Genomic DNA, 24847 nt, shown 5'->3' with positions numbered 1-24847 from the left:
GAGTGAATCTTTTAATACTGAATACTGGCAAACACATCCTGCCACAGACAACGTGACTGTACGTCTCGACTGCCTAATCCAGAGTGACGAACAGGAACTTGAATAAAAATTGGAAACACATCCTACGACAGACAACATGTCTGTTGTTCTCGACTGCCTAATCCAGAGTGACGAACAGCCCGAAACACTTCGCGCGCCATACCAGAAAAGGCGTGACCCGAACGCTTCCAAAGTGCTTCGTCTGCAATTTCGTCAGTCTTTCTTTTTTTATTTAAATTTTTTTTAATAATTCTAAAATGATTGATTGATAGTCAGCTGTTGAGAGACATTTATATTAAAAAGTGAAGTCATTCCATGAATAGTTTAACTAATAATAATAACTATACTTTAACGTTTTGGCGCCCTTGCTCCGAACACAGCAGCCAACCACAGAGCAGTAGCATTATGCAGGCGGTCTTTCTCACGGGAATGGTACCGAATCTAACATCTGACACAGGTACCTCACACCACATTTCGTAATCTATATACACTCTTGGAAATGGAAAAAAGAACACATTGACACCGGTGTGTCAGACCCACCATACTTGCTCCGGACACTGCGAGAGGGCTGTACAAGCAATGATCACACGCACGGCACAGCGGACACACCAGGAACCGCGGTGTTGGCCGTCGAATGGCGCTAGCTGCGCAGCATTTGTGCACCGCCGCCGTCAGTGTCAGCCAGTTTGCCGTGGCATACGGAGCTCCATCGCAGTCTTTAACACTGGTAGCATGCCGCGACAGCGTGGACGTGAACCGTATGTGCAGTTGACGGACTTTGAGCGAGGGCATATAGTGGGCATGCGGGAGGCCGGGTGGACGTACCGCCGAATTGCTCAACACGTGGGGCGTGAGGTCTCCACAGTACACCGATGTTGTCGCCAGTGGTCGGCGGAAGGTGCACGTGCCCGTCGACCTGGGACCGGACCGCAGCGACGCACGGATGCACGCCAAGACCGTAGGATCCTACGCAGTGCCGTAGGGGACCGCACCGCCACTTCCCAGCAAATTAGGGACACTGTTGCTCCTGGGGTATCGGCGAGGACCATTCACAACCGTCTCCATGAAGCTGGGCTACGGTCCCGCACACCGTTAGGCCGTCTTCCGCTCACGCCCCAACATCGTGCAGCCCGCCTCCAGTGGTGTCGCGACAGGCGTGAATGGAGGGACGAATGGAGACGCGTCGTCTTCAGCGATGAGAGTCGCTTCTGCCTTGGTGCCAATGATGGTCGTATGCGTGTTGGGCGCCGTGCAGGTGAGCGCCACAATCAGGACTGCATACGACCGAGGCACACAGGGCCAACACCCGGCATCATGGTGTGGGGAGCGATCTCCTACACTGGCCGTACACCACTGGTGATCGTCGAGGGGACACTGAATAGTGCACGGTACATCCAAACCGTCATCGAACCCATCGTTCTACCATTCCTAGACCGGCAAGGGAACTTGCTGTTCCAACAGGACAATGCACGTTCGCATGTATCCCGTGCCACCAAACGTGCTCTAGAAGGTGTAAGCCAACTACCCTGGCCAGCAAGATCTCCGGATCTGTCCCCCATTGAGCATGTTTGGGACTGGATGAAGCGTCGTCTCACGCGGTCTGCACGTCCAGCACGAACGCTGGTCCAACTGAGGCGCCAGGTGGAAATGGCATGGCAATCCGTTCCACAGGACTACATCCAGCATCTCTACGATCGTCCCCATGGGAGAATAGCAGCCTGCATTGCTGCGAAAGGTGGATATACACTGTACTAGTGCCGACATTGTGCATGCTCTGTTGCCTGTGTCTATGTGCCTGTGGTTCTGTCAGTGTGATAATGTGATGTATCTGACCCCAGGAATGTGTCAATAAAGTTTCCCCTTCCTGGGACAATGAATTCACGGTGTTCTTATTTCAATTTCCAGGAGTGTATTTCTTGCATCTCCACTGCTCTGGGAACAGCTTCTTGGAGCCTAATATGATGGCTGACTAAGGCAGAAACACTACAACTGGCCGCTAGATGCCACGGGAGGCGAAAATCCGAGTATAGAAGGAGGCGGGTATTGTTGTAGCGCCAGTAGAAAAGCAATAACGGCAGAATGGCTCGGTCAGGAGAACGTAGTGAGTAGTCATTGGATGTCACCTCAGTAGAATCCATCAGAGACATTTAAACATTTCTAAAGCTGTTTGTGATGTGATTGTGAAGTAAAAACGTGAACGAATGATCACAGCTAAATCAAGACCATGCAGATCTCATTTACTGACAGACAGGGAGCGTGATGTAACGTGACGGACAGGGACCGATGAGCATTGCGGAGAGTGGTTGGAAAAAATCAAATCAGCGGATCGAGTCACTCGTGAGTTCCAAAGCGCTTCCAGCAGTCCAGCTGGCACAATAACTGTTCATAGGGAGATAAAGAGAATTGAGTACAGTGGAGGAGCAGCTCCCCATACCTCACACATTTCTGTAGTGAGCGCCAAGCGACTCGCGAGGTGCTGTAAGTGACTGGACAGTAGATGCCGGGAAACGAGTGCTTTGGAGGGATGAATCACGCCGTATCTTGTGATAAGCCGATGGAAGCGCTTGGGTTTGACGAATACCTGGAGACCGCTAACTGCCATCATTTGTAGGGCCAAACGTGACGTCCGGAGGCGGTGGTTTTATAGTACGGGATTTTTTATTCGTGGTTAGGTTGCTACCCCCTTATTGAAATTTAGGAAACGCTAAATGCGGAGGAATTGTCTACTGCGTACAGTGGAGGAACACTTCGGAGACGACAACTGTTTGTATCATCATGACAGTGCAGCCACTCTTATAGCAGCACATGTCGGTCAATAGTCTTGGGGCAATAACATTTCTAAAATGGACTGGCCAGCCAAGACTCCCGACCTGAACCCAACAGAGCACTTTTGGGATGAGTTGGAACGCCGACTTCGTTTCAGATCCGGCGTCCGACATTACTACGTTCTCTGGTTTCCGCTCTTGCGGAAGAATGGACTGTCGTTTCTCCCCAAACGTTCAGACGCCTTGCCGAAACAAAGTGTTGCTAAAAGAAATCAAGCTGTCATAGAAGCGGAGAGTGAACACACCATAGATCAATGTCGACTAATGGGCGCCTTGACAATCTTGACCAGATTGTGTTGTTCACCACACACGTCTAACTGGTGTCTGCTGTCACAGTCCGTATACAGCTCAGGATCATATTTGTTTGCTTGGTTGTAGTTCATAGCTTATTTACTGTAGTTTAAAGATTATTTACATCTCTCTTGAAGTTCATATGTAATGCATAAATTGTATCAGCTGGAAGTTAGAGTTTAGCTGCTATAATACTCGAGAAACGTCTTTGGTAACTGCCCTTAACGTCAGTGTTCATGGAGAAACTACTCTCAATCACTGTCCATGATCTGTGCTTCCCATTTTAATGAGCACGTAAAATCCGCGAGCTACCACACACACGCTTCCACCACGACTGCGCCCCAACTTCCCAAGTTCACTGTCGATTCTCGTTGTCGGCTACCCAAGAGCTCATTTCAGAGATACTTATTTACGTACAGAAGTCTACGGTTGGGACACAGACTTTCAATTACAAAAATACATTAATACCAATAATTAGAAATATTTAAAGTAAAAGAAAGGAAAAGGCATAAAAGCTATTTCCACAAGCTTCCCATAACTGTATCATTACAAGTGCTATGAAATCAGAACGTTACCTTGATGTTTTTTATTTTATTGACATTTTGTATATACAGCGTGTCGCCAGCACCATTTTATATGGCTGGTAAGTCTGACGATTATAATCAGTTTATCGGCTATAATATTATTACTACGAGCTGACAAACCCGGGATTGCCCGGGAATTCATTTTGCCAATGTTTTATTATAAACGGAAACAAAAAAAAATGAAATATGTTTGTAGTGTAATGTCGAAAAAAAATGTCATTTCCATGTATTCGTGAAGACACCACTGAAATCATGAAACAGAAACATATATATGTATTATACACAAATGTATAGCTACATTATCCAAGTTAAGAAACCCAGCATACAAAATATAAATTCAAGGTAATGTTTTTGGGGAGAAGACGAATTTGTTCAAAATGGTTCAAATGGTTCTGAGCACTATGAGACTTAACTTCTGAGGTCATCAGTCACCTAGAACTTAGAACTACTTAAACCTAACTAACCTAAGGACATGACACACATGCATGCCCGAGGCAGGATTCGAACCTGCGACCGCAGCGGTCACGCGGTTCCAGACTGTACCGCCTAGAACCGCTCGGCCACTCCGGCCGGCGACGAATTTGTGGCACAACTTGACCACAAGCAGGGATCGGTTGGTAGGGCACGTTCTGAGGCATCAAGCGATCACCAGCTTAGTATTGGAGGGAAGCATGGAGGGCAAAAAACATAGAGGGAGACACACAGATGAATACAGTAGGCAGATTCAGAAGGATGTAGGAAGCAGTAGTTACTCGGACATGAAGAGGCTTTCACAGGATTGAGTAACATGGAGAGCTGCATCAATCCAGTCTCTGGACTGAAGACCACAACAATAACAACAAGTAATGTTTATTTAACTAACAACTTGATTATATACGATATTTCTAGATACATGTCCAGGAACTACGATAAGTAGATTTAATAACAAAAGGCTAATAAATTTAAACATCACGCACGATACGGCAGTTTTTCTGGCATCTCATTGTTTATGACATATCTCTTGGAGTAAGCGCCGTACAATGATATATTTGTGTCGGTAGATTCAGCGATATATGTGGATATTGTCTGTGAAACACGTTGCAAATAGATTAAGTAGCAAAGAAATAACAAATTTAAACTTCACGCATGATACGGCAGTTTCTCACGCATCTCAGTGATTATGACGTCATATCTCCTGATCCAACAGCTACACAACGTTATAATTTTGTAGGTACATTCAGTGGCATACGTGGATAATGTCTGGGAAAAGCGAAAGTTTCTTCACTCGTCTCAGTGCTTTTGACTTCATGTCACTCAAACTATGTGTGGTATCATGATATAATTTCGTAAGTGCATTGAACGGCATATGTTCATACTGTCTGCGGGACTTATTGAGAGTAGAGGCAGTAACGCGGAAGTAATAAATTTAAGATTCAGGTATGATCCGGCAGTTTTTAACGCATATCGTTGTCTATGACGTCATACATCCGGAACACTGACATGTAGGCGGTTCTTACCCCCACAGCGATTATTGCCTGAGAGTAACGGATATATATACCAAGTTTGTTTGAAACTGATCTAGTGGTTTACAAGGAAATGTGCATAGTACACATAAATAAACACACATATATCCACTTTTGCAATATTTGTGGATATAAAGTCGAGTTGTATTTAACATTATTATCAAAAATCTCGAAATGTTCTTGACGAAATTACTTCAAATTTTCACACGATATCTGATAAACGTACAGACGAACATACGCTCCTTTTTAACAGAAACGTTCTTAATAAAATTCTCCAAAAGTGCTTAACCGCTTTCCTTCAGATTTCTACACAATACTGTAATAAATGTTCAGACAGACATAGGCTACATGTTTTATATATGTTATATAAATATATACTACATCTACACCTACATGATTATTCTACAACTCACCGTTAAGTGCTTTGCAGAGGCTTCATCGAAAAACCTTTAAGCTATTTCTCTACCGTTCCACTCTCGAACGAAGCTCGGGAAAAACGAGCACTTAAATCTTTCTGTGCGAGTTCTGATTACTCTCACTTTATCATGATGATAATTTCTTCCTATGTAGGTGGGCGTCAACACAATATTTTCGCAATTGGAGGAATAGTTGTTGATTGAAATTTCACTATAAAATACTGCCGCAACGAAAAATGCCCTTGTTTTAATGATTACTACCCCAATTCACGTACCATGTTCGTGGCATTCTCTCCCCTATTTCGCGATAATATGAAAGGAGCTGCCTTCATGGAACTTTTTCAATGTCCGCCGTGCGTCCTATTTGACGCGGATCCCACAGCAGTAATCCAACAGACGGCGGACAAGCGTGGTGAAAGTAGTCTCTTTAGTAGACCTGTTCCACTTTCTAACTGTTCTGCCAATAAATCGCAGTCTTTGGTTTGCTCTACCCACAACATTATCTATGTGATCGTTCAAATTGAAGTTTTTCGTAACTTTAATCCATAAACATGTAGCTCAATTTACAGCCTTATGCTGTTTTTTGAATCCTTGATGACTATTCGTCAATAAATAGTTTTCTTCGAGGGGATTCATTCTGTTCGAGCATACTATATGTTACAAAATCCTACTGCAAATCGACGTTGTGATACGGTTCAGTAATTCAACGGATTTCTCTCATTTCCTTTCTTGGGTATTGGTGTGACTTGTGCGACTTTCCAGTCTTTGCGTACGGATCTTTCTACGAGCGAGCAGTTGTACATGATTGTTAAGTATAGAGCTACTGTACCAGCATACTCTGAAAGGAACCTGACTGATATACAATCTGGACTGGAGGTCTTGCGTTAATTGATTTAAGCTGCGTCGCTACACCAAGGATATCTAGTTCTAAGTTACTCATGATGGCAATTGTACTTGGTTGGAATTCTAGAATATTTAGTTAGTCTTCTTCGGTGAAGTAGTTTCGGAAAACCATGTTAAGTGACACTGCTTTAGTGGCACTGTTGTCAGTGTCATCATCACTGAGATCGCGCAGTGAAGGTATTGATTGCGTCTTGTCGCTGGTGTGCTTTACTAATGACCAGAATCTCTTTGGGTTTTGTTTGCTTTAGGACGTACAAACTGCATCCCATCATGGGAATTAGTATGTACAAGCGCATGCGCTTTGTTGTTGTCGGCCACTTTCATTTGGATGGGTTAGTCAATAAACAAACCTGGCACATTTGGGGGACTGAGAATCTTCACCCTCAAAGGGTGACTGTGTGGTGTGCAATGTTCAATAACGGAATAATCGATGCGATATTCCTTGACAGCACGGTGACTACCGAACGGTACGTGAAGGTTTGGAAGAGGATATCATCCCCATTATCCAAAGTGATCCTGATTTCGACAAGATGTGGTTCATGAAAGACGAAGCTCGACCCCGTCGAAGCAGGAGAGTGTTTGATGTCCTGGAGGAGCACTTTGTGGACCGCATTCTGGCTCTGGGGTACACAGAGGCCATTGGCATGGGCCTCGATTGGCCGCCTTATCCCCGGATCTAAACACATTCGACTTCTTATTGTGCGACTGTGTTATAGACAAGGTGTACATTAATAACCCCAAAACCAATGCCGAGCTGAAAAGAGCCATTCAGGAGGTCGTCGACAGCGTCGATGTTCCGACACTTCAGAGGATCATGCGGAATTTCGCCATTCGTCTGCGCCACATCATCGCCAATGATGGCAGGGATATAGAACATGTCATAATCTAAATCCGAGTATCTATAGTAACGTTGAATAAAGTGTGGTGCACTCTGTAGTCTGCAACTAATTTACGTTGTTTTTCATAAAGTTCAATAATCGTCACCCTGTACTTTGTGTTTGTTTTTAGTGGGTTTGTATGTTGTATTCAGTCCTGGTATAACAGCCTTGTAGTCACTAATACAGGTATCCTTATTACGTTCCCTATTTGCACAGAATTATTTCTGGCTCTCGACGTCAAGTATGTTTTCGCAACCATTTAAACTTCGGGTGGGCTCCTGAACTAATTGTTCTAAATAATTTTCTGGGAAAGCATTCCGTACGATTTCGGGCGACGTTTTATGACTGCCACCGTCTTTAACATGTATATTTGCCAACATATCGAGATCAGATTGAAGTCACCACCAATTATAATTGTACGAGTGGGGTATCTATTTGAAATAAGACTCAAGTTTTCTTTGAACTGTTAAGCAACTATATTATCTGAGTTAGTGGGTCGGTGAAACGAATCGGTTATTAATTTATTCCGGTTGTCAAGTATAACCCGTATCCAAATTAACTCACAAGAACTATCTACTTAGATTTCACCATAAGGTATACACTGCACCACCAACGGTATGTAATCTATCCCTTCTGAACACGGTTACGTCCTTTGAAAGAAATTCGGATGGACTTATTCCCGGCTTTTGCCAGCTTTCCGTACCTATATTTGAGATTCAGTGTTTTCTATTAGCACTTGGAGCTCTGGTTCTTCCCCAATACAGCTACGTCAATTTACGACTGTAATATCGATTTTACTGTGTCCACATTCCTATGTTTGCCCTGCACCTCTTTAGACTGACACCCTTTCCGTGGTTTCCCGAAGCGCTCTAACATAAAAAAAAGTGCCAAGTCCCCTCCATACAACTCCCGCTACCCATGTAGTCACTTGATTAGTTGACCCATCAGCTATTAGGTGGAACGTGGAAACCCACCACCTTACGGCGCAAGTCGATGAATCTATAGCCAACACGGTCGCAGAACAGCTTGAACCTCTGATTCAGATTCTCCATTCGGCTCTGTACCAAAGGACCATAGTCGGTCCTGTCGACGATGCTGCAGACGATGAGTTCCGTCTTCATCTCACCAGTAAGACTGAGAGTCTTTACCACTTCAACTAACCGTCCGAAACCAGAGAGAATCTCTTTCGGTCCAGAGCGACACGTATCGTTGGTGCCGACATGAGCCACCCATCTGCAGAAGGCTGTACCATGCGATCTTCATGTCATCGGGAAGCACCCTTTCGACATCTGGAATGACTTTTCCCGGAATGCACAGATTGCACATTGGTTTCTTTCCCCTCCTTGGCAGGCACATCCCTAAGGGGCCCCATTAGGCGCCAAAGGGGAAATGCAGTTAGCAAAACATTGGAAATGTTCGTGTCTGATTTGCTTTAGCTTTTTACGTGATACTCAAATAAACCTTTGGACGGACATGGGCTACACACTTTTTAAAAGACACATGGAATATAAAAACCTGTATCTACACTAGTACATAAAAATACGTCTACATCTACATGGATACTCTAAAAATCACATTTGAGTGCCTGGCAGAGGATTCATCGAACCAGCTTCACAATCCTCTATTATTCCATTGTCGTATAGCGCGTGGAAAGCACTAACACCTATATCTTTCCGTACGAGCTCTGATTTCTCTTACTTTATCAAGGTGATGATTTCTTCCTATATAGGTCGGCTTCAACAAAATATTTTCGCATTCGGAAGAGAAAGTTCTTGATTGGAATTTAGTGAGAAGATTCCTCCGCAACGAAAAACGCCTTTGTTTAAATGATGCCCATCCCAAATCCTGTCTCATTTCAGTGACGCTCTCTCCTCTATTTCGCGATAATACAAAACGTGCTGCTCTTATTTGAACTTTTGCGATGCGCTCCGTCACTCCTATCTGGTAAGGACCCCACACCGCGCAGCTGTATTCTAAAAGAGGACGGACAAGCGTGGTGTAGGCAGTCTCCTTAGTAGATCTGTTACGTTTTCTAACTGTGCTGCCAATAAAACTCAGTTTTGGTTAGACTTCCCCACAACATTTTTTATATGTTCCTTATAATTTAAGTTATTCGTAATTGTAATTCCTAACCACTTAGTTGAATTTACGGCCTCATTGTTTAACGTCGTTATGAAAAGTCTCGAATAGTTCTTGCCCGATTTACTTTAAATTTTTACACCAAAACCCTCTGACGGACATAAGCTACATATTTTGAATAACGCGTGAAGAGGAAAAGTTCTTGATCGACTTAGATCAAATTTTTGCATGATACTTTAATATTCGTTCTGACGGACATAAGCTACATATTTGTTTAAAGCATGTGATGCGTAAATGTATATATAATACATAAAAATTTTAGCAAAAAGCTCAAAAAGTTCCTGACCGACTTACTTTAATTTTTTTACACGAAACTCTAATAGACTTCCGGACGGATATAGGATACATATTTTTTAATATATACGGTACATAAATTTAAATGTAATTCATAAAGGGGAAAGTTCTTGATCGATTGTTTCCCTATTTTTAGACTATACAAGAAACTTTGGAACGGACATAAGCTATATACTTTTTAAGTATATATAGTATATAAATATATTTCTGGTCAAACTCTGTACAGATTTTCTGTTAAAGCTGACTGCGATAAAGAAAGCGCTGTGCTGTGAAAATGTACGACTTCGGTCTATTTCCCACAGTCACTTTCAACTTGAACATCCGGAAATTTGAACCATTCGACAAATTGTTTCCTCCACACATATTCTTTTCCCTTACATTTGATTTTAAATAAAATTGTATTCACAACAGTGTGCTGTTTTGTTTTCTTCCTTGCCGTCAGTTTTAAGAGGAAAGAGGGAAATTGTGTTTATGGCTTACAGACTTATGATTGAAATACTACTATGGGATCTAAATCATCTGAAATTTTGCAGTCCTGCCTGATTAAAACTGTGAGAAATACTGTCGCTGAAGCTACTATCCTACTAGATCCGGCAGCTGGAGAGATCTCTCTTGTTCGCCTCATATTGATAGCCCTAACCTATTTACCCAGTCATTTTAAGTGACTTCATTTTCCATTAGAGGTTTCGTTTGCAATAACAATAAATAAGGCTCAAGATCAAAGAGAAAGAGAGAGAGAGCTAGGAAGAGGATATGTACAGAGTAGGGGAGAGGGAGAAAATGGCTGAAGAGAGTGGGAAGAGGATATGGACAGAGGTGGAGGGGTGAGGAGGAAATGAGAGAGATTTGGGGGAGGGAGAACGGGATGGAAGTGAGAGGGGAGGAGGTGGAGGTTGCAAAGAGAGGGAGAGAAGAATGCTTGATGGAGGATCGAGAGAGCTCGCGAAATTTAGGGGTCGGCTTGCAGCACTCGTGGGATCTGGAAACCGCATGGCCGCATGACACTTTCACAGTCAAGTATGAGTTATAATTTAATTTAAATAACCCTGTATCAAACAAAGTACGTTAAATTTAATATAATCCATTATGGAGTCGAGGTAGCAGTTGTCGTTATACTGGTTATCAGTGTTAGCATTCAACCGCGATTCTTATACATATATTTTAACAACGCGTTTCAAGAGACCATGCTCTCAATGTTGCGAACCATATATATGAAACAGGCCATCCCCTTAATAGCATAGAAGATAACGTAGAAATATTGCATGTAAAAAAGAAAGGGAGGAAACTTGATTTACTAGAGGAATTCGAGATAGCTATCCATGAAAAGAAACAAAGCAATATTCTAAATGCACAAGATAATTTTAAAGAAATTAGATTTTTTAGCGGGTTTTTAGAATTATTTTAGGGTAGGTATGCGACTTTAAACTGGTAGCATGTCTCTGACGGAGTTGCGAGAAGCTAACGATGGCAGACCAATGCAATAAGGAAATAAGGCGCCCAATAGCATAGCGTTACTGTCAAGCACACGGCTGTAACCACGCCACAACACCTAGGCACGTCAGTCCACAACAGCTCCCGAGCCGGCACAGTGCGACAGCATACTTGGTAGCTATGGGACGGCCATCGACTTGTGTCAACAACTTCAATGTAAGACGAGGACCCACAGTCCAATATACTTTTAATTCTGTTTTACTCTATGGACTTCCCAACTATTTGTGATGGTATTTTGTCTTTTTAGTCAGTTTAATTTCATGACATAGACTTTACAACCTGATGATGAGAGCATTGTCTCTTGAAACGCGTTGTTAAAATATACGTATAAGAATCGCGGTTGAATGCTAACACTGATAACCAAAGTACGTTCAGTTTGCCACTGTATTGTGAACGTTTTGTGTACCTCCGTACAGATTCTATAGCACAAGGGAGTCGTTATAGATATAAGCACTTTTTACGGTTAACTTTCTATATTATCATAAATATTCCCTAGTTCTTAAATGAGTGCTCATATGTATTCGTGAATTTCAAAAGAAGAAGAAATAGTGCTCGGAAGAAATCAAAATTAACTAAAGGGTTACGAAAATGCAATCAAGATAAACTATCTGGTTAAAAATGCTGTTTCCAGACTACTGTGCTAAGAAACTTATATACCTTTAAAGCTTACCACAATGCGCGAATTTTCTGTGACAGACTCTTTTCAATAGATGATAGATAATCTATTTAGATTAATCTAATCCAAAATTAATATAGGAATGGATACTGAAAATAAATCTTGCTCTCAGTGATAGCACGTCTATATCAGGAGCAAAAACCATTTATGTAAATCTCTTATTAATGTAAATTTAGTCCAGCGAAAATTACGCTCTTTTGTTCTATAAATTAAATACAGTACCAGAGATTAAGCTAAAGGTCAGGTCGGCGATATGACTGTGCTCATAGAATCAACATAAAATGAATTTTATGTTGATTCTATGAAAATAACTGATTTACTCTGCACTTTTTACCTTTGTCGTATGCAGTCAGTTTGTAATATCAATGATTTAAACAGAATATATGAATCTCTTCTTCTTAGTTAACCTCTTTTACAGCAATTATCTTTCTCTTTCAAAGTAGGTAATCGTAATGTTATTAAATTTTTGCGTCAATTTTAACGCAGTTGCTGCTACCTAGCGAATATTCAGTATCTTTGATTCCCTTATAGCACTTTCTCACGTTATTATTTTCTTCACAATTTTTGTCTTGATTTCATTAAATAGGCCATTGATGGGTAATTTCAATCAAATTTTCTTTTTAGTAACTTGGCTTCATTTCAAAATTCAGCACAGCTAATTCGTGCTACATGTAAGAATGCCAGTAAAAAACATAAGCCTCTACTAACGGACAGCAATCACCTACAAACAAGACAAACAAAGAACCTAGCTGGCACCATCACTTTACTTCATACTTAAAAAAATGAGTTCAAAAGTAAGCCCTCTTCAGTTATTGTCTTCACCGGCCCGTTATTGTCTTCACGGGCCCTACTAACATCCCCAGTTGAACTGGTCACTCGGCACAGTTAACTTCAAGCAATAGCTTTGCTGATCCACTGCCATTTAGCGAGTGTGCAGACGCTCAATAGGCAAAGAGCTCCAGTTAGGTTGTGGAACCAGGTACCTAGCTGGACTATAGCGTTTTAGTGAACGACACAGGCTTGACAAGGTTTTCATTGGGGGCTAATAAATTGTTACATTCGTTTCAGTGGAATGGTGAGTGCAGTATTTTTGTGAAAGTCTATCCCTATTGAATTTTATTTTTCAATTGGCGATTGATGCACCCAGCCACAAATACTTTTTAAAAGTTTTGTTTTGGTGCCATAACGGGTTTCGGACTAACATGCCCGTCTTCAAATGCCTGATATTTTTCGTTACACCGATGTTTTGACCAGCAGCTTGTCGTCTGCTCGCACAGTGCACAAGAATAATTGAAATCAAATATTCTGGTGCAATGTGGGAGGAGATGGAATGCTGTCGGTCAAAACTTCTGTGTAACGCAAAATATCAGCCATCTGAAGATGGGCATGTTAGCCTGAAACCGGTCACGGCACTAAAATAAAACATTTTAAAAATATTTGTAGGTGGTTGCGTTATTCACTATCTACCATTAACGACCGCGGTGTTCAAAAGATCCAACGTGGAGAAAATAATTTTGTTTTTAGTTCATCGACAGAAGTTCCTAGCAGTAATTTGTAATCTGTATATGAACTGTTAGCGGTATACATATTTCGGTTCAGTGGTCGAATTTTGGGATCTTTCTGAAAGCGGTTGTTACAGATTTCAGAATATTCAGAAATTTAACACTGTCACGCGGGTCAAAGCGAGGGTGGCGTCCCTTATTTAAACTGACTGTATTTGTGTAGCAATTCAGATGGTAAGTAAGAGTCCACCCATAAACGTTTGCAATATGATCTGCGGAGCAGTACCTCGAGCAATTTATTTGCCTGAACGTTGCGGCGCAATTTCGCACAACCATTACAACTGTTCAAGCTGCTAGCCGGTTGATAGATTTTCAGTCGCACAGCCTTGTGCGAGTACATTGAAGTAGATATGCTTGAGCGTGCGTGCCGATAATGTGTACGAATGTACAAGGAAACATCAGTTGTGAGGCAATCTTCGTGACGGTGTTACGTCGAGCTACCTGAAGCAATTCAACAACAAATTGCTCAACAAAATTATTCGCGTATGCGGAAGCAAGCCTTACTCAACGGCATTAAGTTGCAAGCAAAGCACGAAATTCAAAGAGGAATTTTTCATATGTTACACTCTCCAAACATACAAAGCGATTAGTCTGGAACCGCAAGACCGCTACGGTCGCAGGTTCGAATCCTGCCTCGGGCATGGATGTTTGTGATGTCCTTAGGTTAGTTGGGTTTAACTCTTTCTAAGTTCTAGGGGACTAATGACCTCAGCAGTTGAGTCCCATAGTGCTCAGAGCCATTTGAACCATTTGAACAAAGCGATTGACCCTACCATAAACAACAAGTCATGTTCAAAACGATAAATTACCGCACAATCAAGAACAGGAGGGGCGAAAAATATTGAAGGAAGATATTAAGTACAAAAATTAACACTCAAGTACTACAGATGTGTGTAGATGCATATATGAAATCTTCATACCTCCGTCAGCGCACGAGGAATCGCACAATTGTTGCCAGTTTTTGGCGCGCTGTTAAAGTTTCTCTCCCGATTGCAAACTTATTCTTAACCGACGTGGTCGCGAAGTTCAAATGTGTTATACTCATCATGTGACAATATCTTCAGCTCAGACTAACGTAATGTGCGAATATGTTTTTCTTTCATTAGTCAGTCTTTACACATTATACCGCGTTTCCTCTTCCTTTCTTTTCCGTATTACAAAGGTATAACCGGGTAAAACTAGCCAATCGTCTGGGCTCGAGCTCCACAGAATCGAAGCACAAACTAATGTTTGTACAAGTGTTATTGGACTGTGTGGAGGTGTGGAGGATAATAGTATTTGCGTATGATTGCCTTCAACAAATCAGTCTAATCTAAAAGCCGTAAATTCAACTAAATACCTAGGTATTACAATTACTAACAACTTAAATTGGAAAGAACACATAGAAAATGTTGTGGGGAAGGCTAACCAAAGGCTGCGTTTTATTGGCAAGACACTTAAATAATGTAACAGACCTACTAAGGAGACTGCCTACACTACGCTTGTCCGTCCTCTTTTAGAATACTGCTGCGCGGTGTGGGATCCTTACCAGGTAGGCCTGACGGAGTACACCGAAAACGTTCAAAGAAAGGAAGCACGTTTTGTATTATCGCCAAGTATGGGAGAGAGTGTCACAGAAATGATACAGGATTTGGGCTGGAAATCATTAAAAGAAAGGCGTTTTTCGTTGCGACGGAATCTTCTCACGAAATTCCAATCACCAACTTTCTCCTCCGAATGCGAAAATATTTTGTTGACACCGACCTACATAGAGCGGAACGATCACCACGATAAAATACGGGAAATCAGAGCTCGTACGGAAAGATATAGGTGCTCATTCTTTCCGCGCGCAATACGAGAGTGGAATAATAGAGAATTGTGAAGGTGGTTCGATGAACCCTCTGCCAGGCACTTAAATGTGTTTTGCAGAGTGTCCATGTAGATGTAGATGTAGATGAAACTGCAGCGCGCTTCAAATGATATGGTGTCGTTGTTCAGCAGTGTGTCACACTCCATATAACATGGATTTTCAGTCAGAGCGCAAGCCTTACGACAGTCGTAGACACGTCTTTTGCAAATCTAAGCGCTTTGAACTGGAAGGAAATACGACGGAAATTAAGTACACTACTGACCAAAAACGCAGTGTTGCGCAACATTTCGCCCTACAGCTCACACGTGTAGGTTGTGCGTAACTACGTTACTATTTAATTCCGCCAATTTTTGTTAAAGTTATTCAGATCCCACACATACCAACTTGGCGTTCCCTGCATTCTTCCGCTCGAGCAGTATTATCGCATGACGTCACGGGGGCTTCGAGAATTTGACGTGGAAATTTTAGCCGTCCGTCGAGGGGGTGGCCGAGGGCGCGCCAAGCCGCTACCCACGCAGCCCCAGCCACGGCGCCTGCGCGGTAGCTTCGTTGGCGCCTATATAAGGGGCGTCGCGGCGGGGCGTCGCACATTCGTGGCCAGACTGCGAGGCGACGCGAACGGCAAGATGCGCTGGTGCTCGCTCGCTGCCCTCTGCGCAGCCCTCGCCGTCGCCGCGCTGCGCCCTCCGCAGGTAGGCGCCCTTCCGCAACCTCCCCGCCCATAGCGCCATCAAACGATGGCACCACTCAGAGCCATTCAACAATGGATTGGTTCCAACTCATCTTACCTGTTGTATACCTCTCCTGATTTCCCCGTGTCTATTGCACAACAATGGGGAAGGCCCTACTTGGAGAGTGCAGCAATTAGAGCTGCAGGTCAATATAGAATGCCAAGTATTCTAACAAACACCCCTAGACATTAAATTTTTTAATCCAGTTTATTAATTTTCCAAAATTATTTCGAAGTATTAGATTTTGAAATCTTATCTCTCTAAATGCGCCTTTTAATTTATTCTTGCTTGCCGTTACGTTTCAGAAATTTTTACGTCGTTCTGACGTGGTTGTTTCCTAACCTTATACAACGGGGCATAACATCAGTCTCCCTGAGAAAAATCCAATTTCTGCCCATTTTTCACGTTCAGTTTCATCACTCTGTATATTAGTTTACCTGGCAAACGTTAGCCAGCGAGTGCTGCAGAATGCTAATATGGCATTAACTGGCTTTTAGTGGTTAGTTTCAAAGTTCGTCTGCTCAACTAATAACATGAATGAACTTTATTAAGGTGTGATTCACATTTTGATGAAACTGAGCGTCAGAAAATCATTTGTAAATGTTTTTCTTTTTGTGTGTGTGTCATGTCAAATTGTAAGCTTAAACGTTTCAGCTAAAAAAGTATGGATCTCGCTAAGTAGTCGAATTGTTAAACTGTTACCTTGTTGCAGCGCTACGAAGTATTAATTCTAATATAAAGGAAAAGAAGTAAGAGCGCCAGGTGGCAAGCTGTTTGTTGAAAATCGTCATGAAATTGCACACCAATATTGGTAATTTTATAAAGCAAATAAAAGTTTTTTAGAATAGAAGCTGTTACGTAAAAGATCAAACTTCGTCTAAACGGACACAATGTTAGGCGCTTTCCACCAGAGTTAATGTAAACTTACAATCTAAAAAATACCTGTTTGTAATAAATATGCTTCGCCCACAATGTGACATTCATTTCATGGAAGGTATACAAAATTTCTCTATTAAAAAAGACTCGTTAAATATGAAAGATCTGAACCGATTTTTACTCATCCCAAGAGTTATCGGACACATGCTATCCGAACGCATTATTGTCGCAGAAGGTATCTGGCATAAGACAGAAAACTTCGCTAAGGAAAGTGGTAGCTACAAAAAAATTGAATTTGTTAAACTGAAAAACCCTCATTGACAGGAAATTTCTTTCTTAAGTGTCTCTAATGCAAAAGGTGCAGAAAATTAAAGGAACTTTCTTCCAGCATCTTTCGGAATTATTTGTTAATTACTTCAATGTACTCCGTATGGCAAAGCTGCCGAATTATCTAAAAGTTTCACTTTTGCGGATTAAATGACAGGTTTGAGGAATAATCTCTCACAATAGGGTAAGTGCTTTGCTTTTTACATTAAAGGACTCGTTTGATGGTTTTGTTTTGTATATTTAATGCAGCTACAGGTAATAAAGTATTTTATGCATAGCCATACCGATAAGATTATAAGCTATATGTAAGCTTATTTGCCTGTGGAATTGTCACTAAGCTCGATTGTTAAAGCTGAAAATAACTCGGGAAAGATGAATCTTAATTTTTTGTTTATAATTAATATATTTTGCTGTATCGTCATTACGAATTACAGTTTCGAAGCGTGACAATATACTCCAATCGAGATTCACTGAAAGAAATTGCCTCAACAGACCCTGACAATATTTTCGTGGCCTCTCCTGAACAGTGCAGAGCAGTATCATCGATAAATTAAAACAGTGTGTCTGATGAACCTACGTAAGAGGTTCTGTCTACTGCGCCGAATACTGCAAAATTCGGAATCTTGCTTTTCCCACGTGATTCTGACTCCGCTCAATTATCTAAGGCCAGACAGCTGCTAGGCCGGTAGCACTAATTCATAAATGGAAAAAAAAATTTGCTCGAATCCCGCAGTCATACACTGCTTTAATCCGTTGCGTATAACCTTGAAAACCGAGTCTTCTCGTTCTGCACATCTCAGTCTCATATCGGTGGAATTTCCGCGACTTTCATGTATGGTATTTCAGGATATACGCACCATTTGTTTGTTTTCTATTCGTCATGAAATTGCGCAGTATTCTTCAGTACAATGCTGAACTATCACTTTGCTTTAAGTATTCTCTCAGCAGCTTATCATCTGCTCTAAACTAACATGAAGTTCGAGAAAAATATAGCTATTGCCCTTTTTACATACACTTTATTTTCATGGCAACGTTGTCATTCCTACTTACTGTATGTGCAAGAATGTCGCATTCGGCCCATTTTTAGAGAGCAGTCTGAAGCTGAGTTAGTTACTTTGATCCCATTGTATAAGCGATGATACTAGGAAAAATTATGTCTTATTCTACATATTTTCACCTGTTTTACTGCTGCGTGAGAGGATACTGTATTGATTTCCTAAGCAACACTAAAAAAAATACATCAAAGCAAGTGATGTAGTTGTCAATAATAATTTTGCTACGAACGAGAAATTTATGTAGCCTATCAGTCTGAAAATGTAGACATAGTCCACCGACTTTCACATATTATGTACTATTCAGCGTATCACGGCCCCGCGATGTCTCAAGCTGCGATAATATGACATTATTGGTGGTAAGTGCGTACCAATAATAAGGGGAAGTACATTTTGCAAGCAACTAAGCACAAGAACTAAAGAGAAATTAGTTGCTGACGTCTTTAATGTGCTTCCTGTTGTAAATGATTCATGCTTGGTGACACTGTTTGCAATGAGGGTATGAGGTTTGTTAAGCTAAAAGCTTATCATTGTTTTCGCTACACAGGTATTTTCGACAGTATGCTATACATAACACTTTCTGCACTTCTTCACATTTCTGTTAAAAAATTCTTGTATCTTACACCATATTAGACCTAGAGATACACTTCATATAATTTATAATTTCCTGTCTAATTCTTAATTATGTTATGGCATACTAGGTGGCCAAAGTAAAATACTACTCCACGTGTTTCCAATAACATTTAATCCGTCTCATTTTTTTTTCCGCCAGACTTTATGTTCACAAACTATCATCTCTTTTGGCAATTAATCACACTATAGAGACATTTATGTATAGCAAGAGCGGAAATGACTCACAAAACATTACTGCATTAATTTATCTGCTATCAATGAGTGCTTAATATGACTGACCAGACTTAATAAATAAAATAAAAGCAATCGCTTCAGTCACAGATTTATTCATAAGCCGACAAGGCATCACAGGAATAAATTTCTATGAGCACATCGACAAACGTATAAATTCAGGAACAAGTTAAAATACACATTCAAATGTGAACAAACAGGCAGAATTTGTAAGATAGTCGATCATAAATGTTTCTTTTTTTGAGAACGGACTTTCAATTCAATGGACATTTAATTCCTGAAATACACTGCGATTTTATCTATAAATTTGTGATTGGAGTGATTGCCTTTACATGTTTATTTATCAGTGTTATCAATGTTGTGGTATTAAATCTTATTGACAGAAACGATTGAATTACGTCGTATAGGTCTTGCATTTGTAATGTAGAAGTATCGGTGAACACTTTCAGAGCTCAAACATAATGACGTATCTCAAGCAGAACGACTAAGTCCATGCCAAGAAACATACGAGGGCTATTCAGAAAATAAGGAATTATCGGTCGCGAAATGGAAATCACAGTGAAAATCGGATGAAGCTTTGCACAGATGTGTTGGGCAGTCTCTCTAGTATTCCTGTAGATAGCGTCACGTCACTCTTCTCAGTTCTAAGCGCACAGTGAGCGCGTAAAGATGCCTAGAAAATAGTCTCTCCCGAGAAGTATGCGTGTCTCCCCCCAAGTATGAGTGCCTGCCGAGACATTTCGCCTGATTTCATGCAACCCCAAGTAACGCAACTATCATGCAGTTCCTTCTTCGTGACAGTTCTCGGCCGCACACTGCAGGGGCGATAAAGACGCTCCTGCAGTGTTTTCAATGGAGAGTGTTTGATGTTTAATCACCCAACATACAGCTCGGATCTGTCTACTTTTGACTTTCATCTCTGCCCAAATGAACCGCTGGTTACGAAAACAACATTTTGGCACAGACAACAAGCTGCAGTCCAGCGTAGGAAATGGTCGGAAAGTACAGGAGAATACTTCATGTATATTAATGCGTTTTAATCCCTGTTCATCGAATTAGCAAATAAACTATAGCTTCAGAACTAATTACTAATAAAATCTTCATGGTTTCAAACCATTCACTGTCACTAAAAGTCGAAAACATTTGTCTAGAAGCTTAGAACTTTAGAAACGTTATTAAGAAAGTAGTTTCAAGTCTAAGGCAGTCTCTCTCATTCACTTTAAAATTGTTTTCTTATAAAAAGAAAAATCATCATCGTATCCGCTTTCGGCTACATTCGCCATCTTTAGATGCTTCTCCTCATGGGCGGCATTTGGTAACTCTTGCTCGTTCTGTAACACTGTTTATGGATATCTACTAATGTTCCCCTATGCTGGTCAACACAGCCCTTTAATGTCAGTTTCCTTTTATTTCAGTCGTAACCACGTTCTGTAACACAATCGTATCCGCTTTCGGCTACATTCGCCATCTTTAGATGCTTCTCCTCATGGGCACCATTTGGCGAACAAAACATTGATTGTATGAAGATGGCCAGTGTAAGCTGAAACTGGATATGTCTGTGTCATCGAATGTGATTGCGTCTATAATAAAAACGAGTTCACAATAAGTCAATCACTTATCTCCTACGACGAAAAGCTGTTCTTTCACGACCTATTAATGTAAGTAACTCTCAGAGAAATGGTGTACATATTGTGTACGTGTAGATAACAAGAAAGTCAATATGCGAATACGGATGTACTTCAAAAACTGCCTCGAAGGGCAGATTTTGGCACCAGATTTGTACTATGTGAACCTCATAAAATTTTATGAAAGGAAACAACTCAAACAATTAATTGAAGAATTACACCAAACAAGCACTACCATTTTTGTAGCACAATTTGACGTTAAACGTCTCAGGATTTCGTGTAGCAACAAAGAGCCTACTTTGATTTTATTGTTTTTCCAAGTTTTCTGAATCAGTTTTGAATGTTGCAGCTGCTATATGTGAATAATGACTTCTTCCGACGCACTGTTATTCCAGGCGTATCAACGTCGGTAACGCATTGAAGGTGTACTCATCTTAGTGCTGTAGCTATTACACACTTTTTCATTTTTAATGTTAAGCAAATATTCGTTTTACTACATCCAGTCATATCAAACATAACGGAGTCACAGAGTGGGCATTATTCCTGTGGTCGAGTTAAATGTTTGTTTCTCATCTTGAATCAACAGTGTAATGAAGCTACCTTTTATTCGTTTATTGATAAAAATTATAATTTTGTTATCTATGGAGAATAACACCTGAAAGTGGTAGAATTATGGGAACTACGTGTACAGTAATATTAAGTAGAAATAAACATGTGTCTGAACCTAAAAGGAAAGCTACATATCGAGTCGTACTAATCTTTTGAGATGGATTGTGCAGATCTCGATTAAGTCATCGGAACGCATATCAGAGAATGAACTGGCCTAGAAATAAAAGAAAGGCTCAAAGCATCTATTCGCGTAGCTATAGGAGCGATGATGACACACTATCAGGAAATGCATAGCAAGCTTTCTGATATATTGATTCAGTCGTAGGATTTTTAAGTATATTTCAGGATAAATGATTTATTGAAACTTAAGCCACGACGAAATTTACAGTGGTTACTAGGGATAATTATGAACTAGAAATTAAGTAGCATTCGCGGAGCATATAATCTGATATTAAGTGCGTGTGTTGCCAGAAGTTGAAGGGGAAGGAGGCGCAGCTTGCTTGGTGAGAGTGGAATGGGAATAGGAGATGAGTAGATGCTGCAACGGATAGCCGCGTGTGGACATGGCCCACTACGTTCTTCTTATTTCTACACTATCTGACCAAAAGTAGCTGAACACCAATTACTGGAGATTTGTAAGGGTTGTGTCCACCTTTCGGCTTTATGACTGCTTGAACCTTGCCGGGACACTGGGAAAGGTGTCTGAAAGTTTTTGGAGGAATGGCATTCCATTCTTCCTCAAGAGCCGAAACCAAAGAGGGTGGCCGTGTTGAACGCTGAGGTCTGGAGCAAAGTCAACGCTCTAACTCAGCTCAGAGGTGTTCCATTGTGTTCAAGCCGGGACTCTGCGCACGCCAGACCATTTCAAGAATGATACTGTCCATGAACCACTGACTCACAGAAGCTGTTTCATGACAGGATGCACTGTCATTCTCAGACAATTAGTCATCTTCTCCCAACTTTCTTTTACTGTTCGCAGTATACAATGCTGTAAAATGTGCCCATACCCTTCATTATTTAGCGTTTTCTTAGTTTAATCAAGGGGACCACGCCCTAACCACGATGAACACCCGCATATCGTAACGCCACCTCATCGGTACTTCACTGTTGGTTCTGCACATGATAGCAGTATTCGTTCTTTGGGCATTCGCGGTACCCAAATCCCTCGAGCAGATTGCCAGAGGCTATAGTGTGATTCATCACTCCGAATCACTCGTTTCTAGATATTCGCTGGCCAGTGGCGTCTCTCTATGCGCCACGTTGAGCGTCGCTTATCATTGGCTATAGAATGAGGAGGTTCTCGACCATTGTATCTCATTATTTTTAACTCCCTATGCTCAGCCACTGTGCTAGCTGGACTATTTGTAACACTTTGGAACTCTCAAGTAATTCCAGCCGCTGATTTCATCCAATGTTTGCAACCACCGTTCGCAATGCTCGCGGTCCCTGTCTGACATCACTTGAGGTCAGCGTGGTAGCGTTCCTACTCCATAATGCCATCAGCAACAGTCGACTTGGGCGGATGTAGAAGGGTTGAAATGTCCTTCTGACTGGTTACTCAGGTGCCATCCAATGACCAGTCCACGTTCGAAGTCAGTGAGCTCTCCTGACAGAACCTCTATGCTGTTACTGCTTCTCTGCTGACGACGCGATACTCCCCGTACCCCCTCTAATACTGGCTAGTCCGCCTCTCTGGACATCTAGTGGTCAGTTACATATTACATAGTGGTGTCGGGATACTTTCAGCCAGACAGTGCATTTATTCGAGAGCCTGTAGGCTACGACGACTTGTACGACCGTGGGAAGGCGAAGACGCCAATTGTCGAGGAACGCATTATTCAATTACAGGGACTTTCTGGCCAAACCTTGGGATTTTTAGGCTGAGATTCATGTTAGTTGAAAATATGTAGAATTAGTAATACTTTTATTCATGCATAAATCGCTTTTACAAGGGTAATGGACATGTCCTGGTATTACAATTTAAGAACAACAAAAGTAGCTTAATTCATATACACCCCAAACGCATATGTTTTTCATATTAGGTGCATTGTGCTGTCACCTACTGCCAGGTACTCCATATCGGCAACCTCAGTAGTCATTAGACATCGTGAGAAAGCAGAATCGGGCGCTCTGTGGAACACACGGACTTCGAGTGTGGTCAGGTCATTGGGTGTCACTTGTGTCATACGTCTGTACGCGAGATTTACACACTCCTCAACATCCATAGGTCCACTGTTTCCGATGTGATAGTGAAGTGGAAACGTGAAGGAGCACGTACAGCACAAAAGCGTACAGGCCGACCTCGTCTGCCGACTGATAGAGATCGCCGACAGTTGAACAGGGACGTAACGTGTAATAGGCAGACATCTATTCAAACCATCACACAGGAATTCCAGACTGCATCTGCATCCACTGTTAAGTACTATGACAGGCGGGAGATGAGAAAACTTTGATTTCATGGACGAGCGGCTGCTCATAAGCCACACATCACGTCGGTGAATGCCAAACGACGCCTCGCTTGGTGTAAAGAGCATAAACATTGAACGATTGAACAGTGGAAAAACGTTGTGTGGAGTGACGAATCACGATACACAATGTGGCGATCCGATGGCAGGGTTTGGGTATGGTGAATTCCCGGTGAACGTCATCTGCCATCGTATGTAATGCCAACAGTAAAATTCGGAGGAGGTAGTGTTATGGTGTGGTGGTGTTTTCCATGAAGAGGGCTTGCACCCCTTGTTGTTTTGCGTTGCACTATCACAGCACAGGCCTACATTGATATTTCAAGAACCTTCTTGCTTCCCACTGTTGAAGAGCAATTCAGGGACGGCGATTGCATCTTTCAACGCGATCGAACACCTGTTCATAATGCGCGGCCTGTGGCGGAGTGGTTACACGACAATAACATCCCTGTAATGGACTGGTCTGTACAGAGATCTGACCTGAATCCTATAGAACACCTTTGGGATGTTTTGGAACGCCGACTTCGTGCCAGGCCTCACCGACCGACATCGATACCTCTCCTCAGTGCAGCACTCCGTGAAGAATGGGCTGCCATTCCAGCACCTGTTTGAACGTATGTCTGCGAGAGTGGAAGCTGTCATCAAGGCTGAGGGTGGGCCAACACCATATTGAATTTCAGCATTAGCGGTGGAGGGCGCCACGAACTTATAAGTCCTTTTCAGTCAGGTGCCCGGATAGTCACTATGTGTGTGTGTGTGTGTGTGCGCGCGCGCGCGTTTGTGTGTGTGTGTGTGTGTGTGTGTGTGTGTGTGTGTGTGTGTGTGTGTGTATTTATATACTTTCGACAAGGA

The 24847-nt window shown here is 41.8% G+C and overlaps 1 protein-coding gene across 2 annotated transcripts in view; it reads left to right on the top strand.

Moving 5' to 3' along the window:
- The first annotated feature begins 16051 nt into the window (after positions 1–16051).
- Positions 16052–24847, top strand: part of LOC126236568 (neuropeptide-like 1) — a 452585-nt gene continuing 443789 nt past the window's right edge. For both annotated transcript variants that reach the window (XM_049945977.1, XM_049945976.1), the window contains exon 1: positions 16052–16141. In XM_049945977.1, coding sequence (XP_049801934.1) covers positions 16076–16141 — 66 coding nt within the window. In that variant the 5' untranslated portion in view covers positions 16052–16075. The remainder of the gene's footprint in view (positions 16142–24847) is intronic.

Source organism: Schistocerca nitens, chromosome 2, assembly GCF_023898315.1.
Source record: "Schistocerca nitens isolate TAMUIC-IGC-003100 chromosome 2, iqSchNite1.1, whole genome shotgun sequence".
Classification (NCBI taxonomy): Eukaryota; Metazoa; Arthropoda; class Insecta; order Orthoptera; family Acrididae; genus Schistocerca; species Schistocerca nitens.
This window is presented reverse-complemented; position numbering and strand designations above follow the sequence as displayed.